The sequence below is a fragment of the Hippichthys cyanospilos genome, chromosome 16, assembly GCF_059441005.1.
Source record: "Hippichthys cyanospilos isolate Australia breed blue-spotted pipefish chromosome 16, RoL_Hcya_1.0, whole genome shotgun sequence".
Lineage (NCBI taxonomy): Eukaryota > Metazoa > Chordata > Actinopteri > Syngnathiformes > Syngnathidae > Hippichthys > Hippichthys cyanospilos.
The window spans coordinates 18,093,575-18,107,143 of NC_142384.1; the positions used below are offsets into that span (position 1 = coordinate 18,093,575).

At 40.7% G+C, this 13,569-nt stretch overlaps 1 protein-coding gene across 10 annotated transcripts in view; it reads left to right on the forward strand.

Moving 5' to 3' along the window:
• The window catches only part of LOC148411135 (RNA binding protein fox-1 homolog 3-like), a 237,994-nt gene extending 227,156 nt beyond the window's left edge, over positions 1–10,838 (forward strand). For 9 of the 10 annotated variants that reach the window (XM_088438129.1, XM_088438130.1, XM_088438126.1 and 6 more), the window contains 2 exons: positions 1,865–1,943; positions 3,929–5,046. In XM_088438129.1, coding sequence (XP_088294255.1) covers positions 1,865–1,943; positions 3,929–3,973 — 124 coding nt within the window. In that variant the 3' untranslated portion in view covers positions 3,974–5,046. Of the gene's footprint in view, positions 1–1,864; positions 1,944–3,928; positions 5,047–5,657 lie in introns of those variants that run through there. The other variant, XM_088438127.1, reaches the window with a different exon arrangement.
• The last annotated feature ends 2,731 nt before the right edge of the window (positions 10,839–13,569 follow it).

Genomic DNA, 13,569 nt, shown 5'->3' on the forward strand with positions numbered 1-13,569 from the left:
GGTAAATGTTGCTGAATGACATTGATGAGCGCTCCGCTTGATGGACTGAAAACCTTTCCTGCCCACTTGCCGCTTATATAAAAAAATAAAACGTGACAGAGAACAGGTTGAGTGTCGTCGTGACTACGCTTTTGAAAAAGACCTTCAAAATAAAAGCGTCTTATAATGCGGTGCCTAGTATATATGAAATAGGCCGTTTCTGATGGTGAGCCTTATCATCTAGTGTGCCGTATAGTGCAGAAAATATGACAATATCATACTTTCCGATGATTATATAATCAGCGAATCGGGCGCCGGATTAATAACCGCTTTTTGATTTTCGAAGGAGCGTCTTATAGGGATTTTACGTGAAGCGAGTGGTGACCCAATCTTCGCGGCCAGGAGTTTTCTCCAACATGTTGTGGCCCCGCCCCCTCGCACTCACTCCCGTGAGATCCATTCTAGCGCGGGCGGCCTCGAGGGGCCAAACGGGAAGATAAGAGGAGCGGCGCGGCCTCCCGATAGCCCGGGCGACCGGCCGACCTTCACTCCCGACGCTCTTAAAGGGCCGGCCGCCGGCCGCCGGTCCGGAAGTGGTCTCCTCGAGGACGGCTCGCCCCGTTTCGCTTTGCTTGATTTGCCGCCCTCGCTCCTCGCCCGTCTTATCTTCTCGCCGCAGACCGGGAGGAGGAAACACGGCGAGTAAATAAATAAATAGGCATCTTGTCCCGCCTGCTGGGGAAATCGCGAGGATTAGTTCCGAACCGCCGATGATGAAAAGCCGGGGGGGGCGGGCGCACCCCCTCGGCCGCGACCGTGTTTTCTCTGGCTCGTCTTTTGTCTGCGGTCGCCGGTGCCGCGGCGCCGCGTTTTATCCCGTCTTTCCGCGGCCCGACGGGGACGGGCCGCTCGCCTTCCTCTCGATAATTTCAGGAGGCCGAGATTGAAAGGTTTTTCTTTGAAAAACCGAGAGAAACTCGAATTACAAAGTCGTTAGCGGCGTAATCACTAAATCCAAATTGTGAATTTGTGCTTTGAATCGTGCGCCCTCACGTCTTCCGATACGGTGGTACTTAGGAAATTCATTCGTCCCGGCAGTAATTTCGACACGTGAATCTTTCGTAAGTAGAAAACCCTTGAAAAGAATATTTCATTATAAAAATGCGTAAACATTGGTAACAAGTACATATTAGATTTACATTACTGTTTAATAATCCAAATATATCATGGAACGAATAATACAAATACTCATAAAGCCTTTAAAATAGTCATATTAATTGTAGCAGTTGACAATAGGAATGCAGTTCACTTGTTTGCCTTGAGATGGTGCTGCTGTGTTGGTGACGAGCGTAAAGAGGGACGCCTTTTTAGGGCGTTTAATGTGTACGTTTTTATTTTACATTTCCAGTCATCCGGGAATCAATAGTACTTATTAATTTCATTATTTTGAGCATGTAAATTTACTTACATTTTTTTGGGGGGTCATGCAAAGTGCTTCCTGTGTTACATCATTGCTAAAGGGCTCATGACGCTAAAGGGCTCATGACGCGCTAAAGGGCTCATGACGCGCCAACAACACGACATCAGACTCGACAGCCCAAAGTGCTATGTTACATATGTCTTTTTATGTGAATATGTTTGTAATACATTTATAAGGTCGACAGTGTAGATTCTTGGTGGGAAGTGTGAATGAAAGTCGAGATGAAAAGTGAAAGAACGCTGTAAACACAAATGCAAAAAATGTCTCATTTGCGGGCAAGCCGGCATATTAATAGAAGATGAAAACGCATCCGGTAGGTGTATGTATTCCAAAACATATGAAAATCTGAATTTGTCATCTTTCCCAGCTGACCTTTAAGCACTCTCGCCGCTCTCTCTTTCGCAGCTACGGCAGAGTCTATGCAACGGCCGACCCCTACCACCACACGATCGGCCCCGCCGCCACGTACAGCGTGGGAACCATGGTAAGCGCCTCGAACGTACCCCCAAACCCCTTGTCTTTGTGTGTCTCCGCACCACCCGCAAAAACACACACGCACAGGTGCGCACGAGGGCAAACACGTTACACACTCTAAAAACAGATTGGTCGTGAAAAAAATAAACAATCTAGATGGTTACATTAACCAAAGTCAAATCGACATTTTAACCTAACGTGCCGCCGGTGCGCGACATACTGTGAGCCAACTTCCAAATAAACACCGAAAAACACACGAACAACAATGCAATCGCCTGATCAGACTTTTATTTTGAAGTTTTAACAAATGTTCCATTTAAAGCCAATCTGTTTTGAGGGTGCGCACACATCAACATGCACATACACACACCAATAAAAACCGGCGTGGTTTTTCTTGGTCCTTTTTTGCTCTTTGGCTGCGGCGTGTTGAGCAAAGCTGGAAGGCTTAATGTCTGTTTTTAGCTAGTTTGCAGCTATCCTCAAACATCAAAGATGAAAAACAACAACAAAACTATTCCTTTCAAAAAGTGGAGACTTTCTCCGTTGGCTTGTGGCGAGCTCATCCAACCAAGTTGACGGCTTGAAAAAAAAAATGGTGTGCAGGAGCGGTGTTTTGATTTTTTTTTTTTTTTTTTGGTCGGTGATCGGCGGCGTGCGAAAAAGCGTCTGGTTTCCCGGTGCAGCTGCTAGCTAAAAGCTTTCATTAATTACGACATCTTTTTTATTCTTTCCATTGAATTAATTAAAAATGTGCTGCTCATATGCTTTTTTTTTTTCACCCCCACTTTTATCTTTCAAATTTCCTTCCATGACGCGCTAATCCCGACTAAAAATCCCCCCGCCAATGTGTACGCTTTACCGCGTACGGTACGCGTGGACGTCGGCAAACAAGACTTGATTTTTAATTACGGATAATGAATCGCATCTTTTTTTTTAGTCAAATCTTCTATTATAATAATAATGATAATAATAGCGAATTATTCTTAGGTTGCAAAAATTCTGGACCTGAAAGTTTCACACGGTAAAATGAGCCTTTGAAGACTTTTTTCTGCGTGAATGTGTGTGTCCTAGATAATATGAGCCTGACTTGGGGCTGAGGTCCCGCAGCGCTCCTGGAAGATCCCGCCATTTTTTTTCCCCTACATGAAAGGCGTCCGCCGATAAAACTCCACGAACGCCTCGCCTCTTCCTGTGCCAAAAAGAACCAAAGAAAAGAAATAAAAGAATTACGAGAGGGAAAAAGGCACACTCGAGCGGAAAAAAACGGACAAAAACAAGGAGGAAAGGAAAAATGTTGGAGATTTGAAGCGAAAAAATAGGATGAAAAAAGCCAGTAAAAAAAAAGACAAGAAAGGCACAAAGAAAAGGACTCAAACTCAGAAAAATGAAAATAAAAAAACTAAGAAACATAAAAATAAAACTATGTGTGAGGAAAAGAAAAAGGAAACTGTGATAAAAAAGTGAACAGGAAAAAGTCAGTGAAAAAAGAAAGAAAAAAGGAAAGAAAGAAGACTAAAAAGAAGACAAGAAAAGCCAAAGAAAAAGAATGCAACAAATTAAAAAAATGTCAGACTAAATGAAAAGATAAAGTAAAAAAATGAAGAGCAAAAAAAAGCACAAAAATAAGGATGAGCAAAAGAAGGGACAAAAAAAATGAGCCGGAAAAACGAAACAAAAAGTCAGAAAAAAAATGAAAGTGTCGTCTTTCACTTGCTTTTTCTCATAAGAAACTCCACACAAATATGAGAAAATCAGTTCAAAGTATCGAAATAAAATGAACAAAATTTCCTTTTAAAAATGTGACGAGATCTCACAAGATTTTTTTTTGTTTTTTTTGCCAAATTTCGTTGTGGCGGCCATTTTTTTTCAAGTGTGACCACCGGAAGGAAATTTGAGAACAAAAGCAGTGGGAATATTTAAAAAAAAAAAAAAAAAAAAAAGCAACCGTGCTGACGTGGATTCTGATTGGTCCTTTTTTCATCTTTGATGTTGCAGGCTAGCCTTTACAGAGGAGGCTACAGTCGCTTCACGCCCTACTAAAACGCCAAAGAACACACACACACTCTCACACACACACACAACAACAAAAAGAACAAACTCTTGAAAAACACAAAAAATCCCTCCCCACAAATCAAGAAGCCCCTCCCCCCAGTGAAGCTCCTCCCTCCTCCAGCAGACTTTTCTACCGTCGCCTTTTTCACACTCTCACTGCTTCCATTTTTGTTGTTTGTTCTCAATGATTGAACTGTAGTTGGCAATGTAGTGTGTAAATTTACCTGCAAGGCATTTTTATGCCTAAAAAAATATATATATACATTTTTTTTGTGATGGCTCAACCAGACACGCATTAATTTGTGAGCAGCTAATAACGTTTATGAATAAGATTTGTATTTCAAAAAATATGCAAAGCAAGCTGCAAGCTAGCAGCATTTGTACATAAACGCTTCATGTAACACACATTTTCTATCATTGTATTCCTATATCTAGTGATGGATGACGCTATGTTCAAGAACATAGTCGCAAAAAGTATTTTGTCTTTTCTTCTTCATATTATGTTGTCAATATGGCAAAAAAAGTCACTTGTGTGTTTGAATAAATCGGTCGTCGCAGTTGGCCGGATGTCTTTCAACATCGTCGCGAAATGCTCGTTTTGTTTGACTGCTAATCGGCAGGATTTACATATGTTTTTTTTTTTTTTTTTTTCGATTCATGAACTGGGTTTGTATCTAAAAAAATATTTCTTTATTGTTTTTTCCCTGATGACAATGATTATCTTTCGTTTCAGTTAAAAAAAATCACCAAACGCGCCTAAAAGCTAGCGGCTAGCTGTTAGCGCTCACCTCGGCTAAAGATGCTAACTCACGTTTGAAATTTTCACTTAAATATTACGTTCTATTTTTTTATAACCTATGATGATGGTAGAGTAAATACTGTTAGTCGTAAGTCGTCGCCAACTGTTTCTTTATTTTAGCTTAGCCGGCTAACGTAGCTCGCAATTCCGAAGTTACTTTGAATCTATGACATACATCGTGACATTGACGTCGTCCAAATTTAAGTCGGTTCAATGTTTTCCCCCTCATACGATGTTTAAAAAAAGTTTGTAAAATCCTTTGTAAAATATTTGAAGATTATGTATGTAATGTATATTTATTTTTGTGTGTATATATATATATATATATATATATATATATATATATATACATGTGTATGTATTTATATATGTATGTATATTTGTGTGTCATTGTGTATGCATAAATATGCCTTTATGCACATACTATATGTTGTGACGTGTGTATAATGTATTTTCAAAAATTCCCAGAATATTTTCTCTATAAACATAAACATAAAATGCTCAACCGGGACAACGGGCGCATGGATTCCCCCGTTTGAGCCGTTTCCAGTGGCGCCTTTGAGTCCGCGGCTCGGGGACGCTCGGCGGCAGATGTCGGCAGTAAAACAGTAAACAGTAAACAGTAAATACCATGTATACATAGCTTCAGAAATATATATATATACATGCATATACACTTACTGTATATATTAATGTATACATACGTGCGTGTATGTAGTTTGCGTGTACTGTGCGTATGTTTTCTGTAAATTTGTATGAATGCATCTATGTAGTATATCTTGTACCGTGCGTACTTGTTGATATACGCGTATTTGTTTGCGTATATACGTGGGTATATATATATATCTGATTTTTTGTGCTTGTTGTATGCAGTAAATAGGAAACGTCGGAAGAGAGGAAGCGGCGCTCAGCACAGTTGGACATCGCAGACGAGAGGAGGCGGAGCAACCTTTGCGTAGAAAACGGCGGCGGCGGCATCGACGGCCGCCCCCTCCCCTCCCCTCCCCTCCCCTCCCCCTCCCCACCACGGACCGAGCGTCTTTTTTTGGGGCGGCCGGCCGGCCAGGAAAAAAAGACAGAAAGAAAAGCTGAGATGAGAGGCGTCCGGTTATTATAAAACATTTTATTTTTCTATACTTTTGTCACGTGTGTGTATAAAGGCGTATAAATATATATATGTACAAATCTGTCTTTTTATGTTTTGCGGCGGAGTTGGGAACAGGCGGCCCCGCGCGGCCGAGGAGGGACGACCCCCGCCTCCTTTACTTCCTTCCTGCGGACGCTGTCGTGATGTCACTTCCTGCCGGCAGCGCCCTTCCCTTTCCCCGCGCCCTCCCCCTTTGGTTTACGACGCCCCGCGGCGACAGACGCGGAGAAACGGCGACCGATGAGGACCGGGCCGCGTCCACACGTACGCGCGTGCCGTAAGCTAGCCCCAAACCAAACGCTCTTTTTCGCCGACCCCCCCCCCCGCACACGCACACACACACACACACACACTTAAACCTTTTCCTGCCTTAAAAATTGACATTTTCACAAAAGTCTGCCTTCCTTTCCACCGCGCAAAAAAACAATTTGTTTTCCTCAACTAAACTTCTTGTTCCCCTTTGTAAAATGAAAAACATTTTGATGGGAATTTTCTTTGTAAATAATGCATAATTATTTGGTTTTGGGGAAAAAAATGAAGAAAAGGGTTTTTTTTCTTGATAAACGGATTTTGAAATACTTCAACAAATTCTGAAAAATACATCTGAAGTTTTTTTTAATAGTTTAGTATAACTTTCTCTCAAAAAATATAACACTTGTTTTCTCAAATGAAAGAACATTTTTTATTATTGTTTATTACATCATGAATCCACCTATCGTGAAATGAATTGAAAACATGTTTTTAAAGGACAAAAAAAGAATTACAAATTGTCCAAAATACTAACACTTTCTCTGGAAAAAAAAGCCAGATTTTCTTTCCGTTTATTTTTTTTCCTCGGAAACGTTTTTTACAAGAGAATTTGGGGAGAAATAATTTGTCTTGAAAAAATTGAAAAATGACACAAAAAATTCTTGTCTCTTATTTATTCAATTTTACAAAAAATACTCAAATGTTTTCCAAATGAATTGCCAATTTTATAGCTTTACAATGTTTATTTTTCTCTACAGTACATTCAGTAAAAAAAATGTTGACCTAATCCTTTGTTTTATTTCAAATTTGAAACAAATTTCCCCATGAAAACAAAGTTTTTTTTTCATGAAAAAATCGCATTAAAGTCCTAATTTCTGAAAAGTTTGCCGCCATTTCCACGAAGGTTCTCCCTGTCCTGGGTTTTCGGCTTTCGCGTGGGGTTGAAGCCGCGGGCCGCGTACGTGTGGACGCGCCCCCCCCCCCCCGCCGGTTGCCATTTTGCGTGTTTCTCGGGGGGTGTTTTTTTTAGCGGAGGACGAACTTTCGTACGAGGAGCGTCCGTCCAGCGTGCGGAAAACCGGAGAATGTCGGTTGCGTTCTTTGAATGTACTCTTTCTTCTCTGCGTGGATTCTTTTGGTTGCTGTATATAAATATATAGACATATCTATTCTATGGGCTGTGCTGATGTCAGGGAGTAGAGGGGGCGGACACATCAACCCCCCCCTTTAGATTTCAGTCTTCGCCCCCACCCCGCCCTTAGCCCCGCCCCCTCCTCTAAATATGCCCCTGATATTAACTGTAACATGTGATCATGTGTTATATGATTGAACGTGCGATGGTGATTGTGTGCCCCCCCCCCCCCCCCCGCCCCCTCCCCAACGCACCCACCCCCACCAACGCATTCAATGACGTCACCTCCTCCTGGAATAAATTCCCTCCAATTTCCGCCTTCTCCCGTCCGTCCTTTGTGGGATTTGAGCGCGCGGCCTCGGAGTCCTTTGATCTGCAGCCGGCAGGAGGAAAGCGCTCGCTAATGCTAATGCTAATGCTAATCCATGGACGTTTTACAGAAAGGCGGGGGTCCCCAGGAGCTTCCACCCTAGCCAACACTTTGCCCACTAGAAATCAGTGTAAAAACGACTTGAAATGATCTACGTGATTTTTTTTTATAATTTTCTGCCATTTTTACCTCAAATGACCTCAAATGACCTCAAATTTGTGTTACATTTTCACGCGCAGAATCGTTTTGCGTTTCTGGATGAAAATTTCCCAATTTTCCACCCTTCACGCTGGAAATAATCCGCAATACGGAACAAACGAATCAACCAACGAACTCGTGCTAGTCGACCGCGGGGATGTGTTCCAGAGGCTTCCGGCCGTGCGCTCAACTTCCTGTCCGTCAAACTAATCAGGGCCCCTCCCCCACTTTTACGCTTCTTGTACAGTCCAAACGCTTCCTGTGTGCCGTCCAATGGCGTGACGGAAGGGCCGAGCGGAGATGAACAGCCGCCGGCGCGATGCGCATCCCCCGCCGATAATCTATGCACTACCCTCAACCGCCACATGATGTCACTCACGCGCACACGTTAGCAAGACTGTTAGCAAAAATGTACCTGTGTTGTTTTTTGTTTGTTTTGGTTTTTTTAACAAAAAAAAAAGACCAAACGACTTTTGATCCAATTCAAAATTTGTCAGGCTAGCCTAGTTGTTCTCGTAGCAGATGTATTAGATTTTTAAAAAAAATTTACCAGTATGTTAATGCCGGTGCTTATACAAAGACATGTATGACTATTATTGTTGCGCAGTATTAGCATTAAAAAGTGCCGTTTTACGGCAGTGAAGCTAAGAGCTAGCCATTTGGCGTAGAAGGCAAAATTTGGAAATAAAGCCGCGTAACCCGTGCATGGCTTCACACTGTTGGATCATTTCACATTTCAGACGGTAAAACAGCTTTAACGTTTTTTGGGTTTTTTTTCAACCATTTTAAACTACAATCTAAATGTTAGCAGTTAGCATAGCCCAGATGTATATTTTTCTGTGTTCAAATCTGCATTAATGCTCGGTATCACGAAAACCTTTTTAAATGTTTTTTTTTTGTGCAGAAAGTTTTTTTGTCTGTTTTCATTGGTCAGTTTCTGGTTGGTATTTTTTTAACGTAAGACGATAAAGCAGCTTTAATATTTTTTTTTTTAAACGCTTGAAACTAAACCTGAAATCCATATTACAGCCATGAGCATAGCCTAGAGTCTAGGCTAGGCCCTAGACGGTTATTTTCAAATCTGGAGTCATGGTCTCCATTATCACTTATGTAAGTTTTTTTTGTGTATTTTCATTGGTCAGTTTTTGACTAGTAATATTTAACGTAAGACAGTCAAGCATTTTTTTGGGAACTGCACCTGATTTCTAAATGTTAACCTTTAGCATAGCAAAGATGTGTATTTTCAAATCTGCAGTAATCGCCGTTATTATCATGAAAACCTTTGTAAACGTCGGGTTTTTTTGGCAGAAAGTTTTTCTTTTTTTTAACTTTTCATTGGTCAGTTTTTGACTGGTATTTTTCTTTAATATCAAAAGAATAAAGCAGCTTTAACCTTTTTTTGTAACCTCTCGAAACTACACCTGAATTCCAAATCTTAGCCGTTAGCATAGCATAGATGTATATTTTCAAACCTACCGTAATGGTCGTTTTTACCACAACTACATTCGTAAATGTACAGTTTTATGGCGGAAAGATTTTTTTTTTTGGTCTTTTTGTTTTGGTCGGTTTTTGAATGATATTTTTTTAATGTAAGACGATAAAGCAGCTTTACTTTTTTTATAAGTCTGAATGCACATTAACTGTATGCATAGCTGTATAATTTCTTACCTGCTGTAACTGTTAATATTATCGTGCAAAAAGTATACTATTTTTTTTTAGCGATAGTTTTTGTTGTACGGCCTCCGATGAATGTAAATATACGTCGTAGAAGTGAACTAATGTTGGTGATTTTAGTCGTGTAGTTATTAGATTTAAGGTGGTAAATAAGCTTTAATTCTTGGGGTTTGTTTTTGTTCATCGATTCAGTAGCCTCTTAAACCATGACATGTAATTGTTAGCATAGGGTAGATTTCTAGTTCCAAATCTGCTGTAATGGTAAAAGTGTTGATGTACGTTTTATGACAAAAAAATCCATAAATGAAATGATGACGGCTTCTCACTGTTGATTTTTTTTATACTTTTTTTTTTATCAATTCCGTAGCCGCCAAATCCCGAAATTCAAATCTTAGCCATTAGCATAGCATACAATGTATATTTTCAATTTTGTCGTAAAATGTTAAATCCAGACTTACCGTTTTGTGCTAGTAAACTTTTTAGTTCGATTTCATCGGTTGTTTTGTTTTTTTTTCGGCTGGAGAGCAAAAGCATCTTTCAGCGCTCAAGAGGACAAAAACTCTACTTCCCTTGATGCTTTGCGGCATGGTAACAGTTGTAAATAACCGCAGTGACGACGACCGGTCTTCCGATCTTTTTTTTGTTTGTTTGTTTCGTAGCCACGCGAGCCAGCTTCCGACGTTCGATGAGCACAAAGCGGCGGTTGTTCCTCTCCGCTCCACCGGGCGGCGCCTTGCCCGCTACCCGTTCACCCACAAAAACGGAGCTCCAAACGATCGCTCCGAATCCACCGGCCAAGTATGTGTGCCCCCCCCCCCCCCCCCCCCCCTCCCCTAACGTCCTATTTTGTACTCCTGCTGTTCTGTACATAATAACCCCGCCCCCGTGCCCGACCTCATCCTATCATAAAAAAAAACTTCCTCCTCCCCCCAAAAAATGTGTATTTTGTTCAAAAAACAGCAGATTTATTTATAAGGATTTTTTAAAGACTTTATCGCTTTCTGCGTTTTGTAAATGTTCAAGGTAAAAAAAAGACGTTTTAAAAATGTTAAATGGATATATTGAAAGGTTGAAAAAAAAAGTCTCCCCCTTCCTGCCTTCCCTTGTATTTCTTCTTCTTGTGTTTTTGTTTCTTTCTCTTTCTGTATGCTTCTCTTTCCGTGCTTCAGATGAAGAGTTCTATTTATCACATTAACATTATTATTATTATAATTCTGAGTAATTATTAATATCATCATCATCACCATCATTCATTACGACCATGAATAAACTTGTCTACTTCAAGGCGGCGTCTGCTGCTGTCTGTCATGTAGCGCTTTAGCTAGCTCCGCATCTTTTCTTTAGCGCGTTAGCTCTCACGGGATCATGAAAAGGGCTTCAGCTATTGGTGTCCAAACTGTGGCCATTTGTGGTCCACCATTCATTTTTCAGTGGCCTGCGGTATAAACGAAAAATCACATTTGTTAGTATAATAATAAGAATATATAAAGAATACCGTCTTCTATAGAAATGGATCAGGAAGTCAACCATTTTTATTTGAAGCTTCCATTTTGAGAAAATGAGAACAAAAATTGATAAGTTTGACCGTTTCGTTTCTCAAGATGGAGCGCTATTGTTTTGAAGAACTTTGCAAGAAACGACGACATTGCGGCTTTTGTCACAGTTAGTGGACTTTTTTTTCGCGTCTCTATGGAGAACTCGAGAACACGTGATCACCACGCCGTACATCATCACATCAGCAGCCGACACGAAAAAAAAAGCCTGGCGCAAATATTCCTGACTCCCCGGTGTCCTTTTTTTTTCTTCTTTTTTTTTTGGCAGCAAATGAAATGAACGCGGATGATTCATGAGGCAAATTACGAGCGGATCCGACCCGGTTACAACCCAGTTTGCTTGTCAGTTCACTCAAGTATTTATACGACCGTAATTAATCTCAGACGCCACTGCCGGAGGATGGAAAAAAAAGAAAAAAAAAAGCTGAGCGGGCGTTCTCAAAGGCCAAGCGTAGCAGTCAGGAGAAGACGGAGAAGGAAGAGAAATCGGAAAGGGAGGCCGCTAAATCTTCTTATCCATTTGTCTGTTTTGACATGCGGTTGAAATTCTGCTAATTGGATTAATTGTGGCAAAATGAGAGTCTTTGAGAAGCCGCGGGATAAAGAAAAGAATGAGATGAGAGCGAGATGATTGATTTCCACTTTGGGGCTTGGATGATGTCGGGAAACAGCGGCCTCTGGTGGCCATCGAGTGAACAACAGCACGCTCGCTTACGTAATTGTCGCTGCGCTCCTTCGCTGGGCCACTTTATTTATTTATTCATTTACCTAAAACTTCAGTCATGATAATTGAAAGGAACAATGGCATTGTGACTTACTGTGTATTAAGTTACAGTTTTAGATAGTAGTTATAGATATGTAGTTCAAGGAAGCAATTTTAATTGTTTTTTTTTAAATTATTATTCCTGTCAGTAAAAAAAATAAAACAAACTCAATTATTGTTAGTGTTATCTCGAGGCAAAAATAAAGGCATACAACAAATATTAAAATAAGCACTAAATTAATTTATCTTTCAATTAATTTGCTCTTAGTTTGAGAAAAAAATGTATTGCTTCTGTCCTGGCATTAAAAAGTCAGATTAAAAGTTAAACGCAAATCCGGTTTATGAAGGAGTCGCTAGAACACAAACGAGCAATAAATTGATTCTTGTTCAATTAATTTGCTCTCGGTTTGATAAAAACAATGTACAGAGGATTCCTATCAAGGCATTTACAAGCATTGGGTCATATCAGGATTAAACTTTTAAAAAACAGATATTTTGCATAGGTGGCATGGAAAGAAAATTTCGCAATACGTTGATTCATAATCCAATTACTTTGCTCTTAATTTGTAAAGAAAAATCTACTACTGTATTCCTGTCACGGCTTTAAAAGCGTTAGATTAAAACTTGAAAAATAAAGGCAAACAACCAAATGAAAAATAGTTTTATGGCAAATGTTAATGGAGGGGCTTGAGGAAAACTTTTGTTTATTTTGACTCTGTGGATCATTTCTAGATTTTTCTCTTGTGCACGTAGTAGGTAATCATATTTTTTTTTCAATCTTAAGTATCGATATGTAAGATAGTAATATATGATCCTGAGTAGCGCGGATACTGTTTGAAATATATTCTTTGTTGGCCAAGTCCACTTTTAATTCGCACCATAAACTCGGCCAGAGTTTTGGGATGAAACTTGATGAATTATCCGGGACTTAAGTGCGCGAGTCAGCAATTGTACTTTGATTAAGACGACATTTTAATTGATGAGCCCTCGCTTGATTGATGAAACTGCGATTAGATTCCCCCCCTCAGTACAAACGGATGGAAAAATAAAAATTATGGAGAGGGGATGAAGAAGAAAAAAAAACCACCGCTGATAAATCATCCTAGTCGGTATCCATCATGGTGAGAGTGCGCGTGCGTGAGAGCAGCAGGTCTCCTCGTCCACAACATCCATCAGCGCGCCGCTTCGCCATCTGCCGCGCCCGCTCAGCGCCATCTGCAGCCCGCTTCCCGACCGACATCGCAACCATTACTCCAAATGAGACTACTTTTTTTTTTTTTTTTTAACTGCTTACAGCAGTCGTTAAAACACTCCTGGTTTAACGCTTTTGTCGGAGGGGGGGAAAAAAGTCATGTAACGAGTATAAAAGCTTGTCGAGCAAAGGATTTGATCTGTTCGACGATGGGCTCAGATGAATTCATGCACAGTACGTGGTTCCGATTTGGAGGCTGCAGTACCGCGATTGAACAAGAGAGGGTGACAAAGGCCAAGAAAAGGCAAACGTGGGCGTCTATTTGCGTTCTACGGTCTTGTTTGTCCTCATCGGAGTCCAAACGAGCTGTGGGCTATCCCATCTGATTTAAAGACCAAAACGAACTGGTCGAAAGTCGTCCTCAGCTCTCAAAGAGTCAAATGATAAATGGGGGACAGGGGTGGAGCTACAGCTTGGCCACCACATACCAAGGGAAGAACCAGGAGT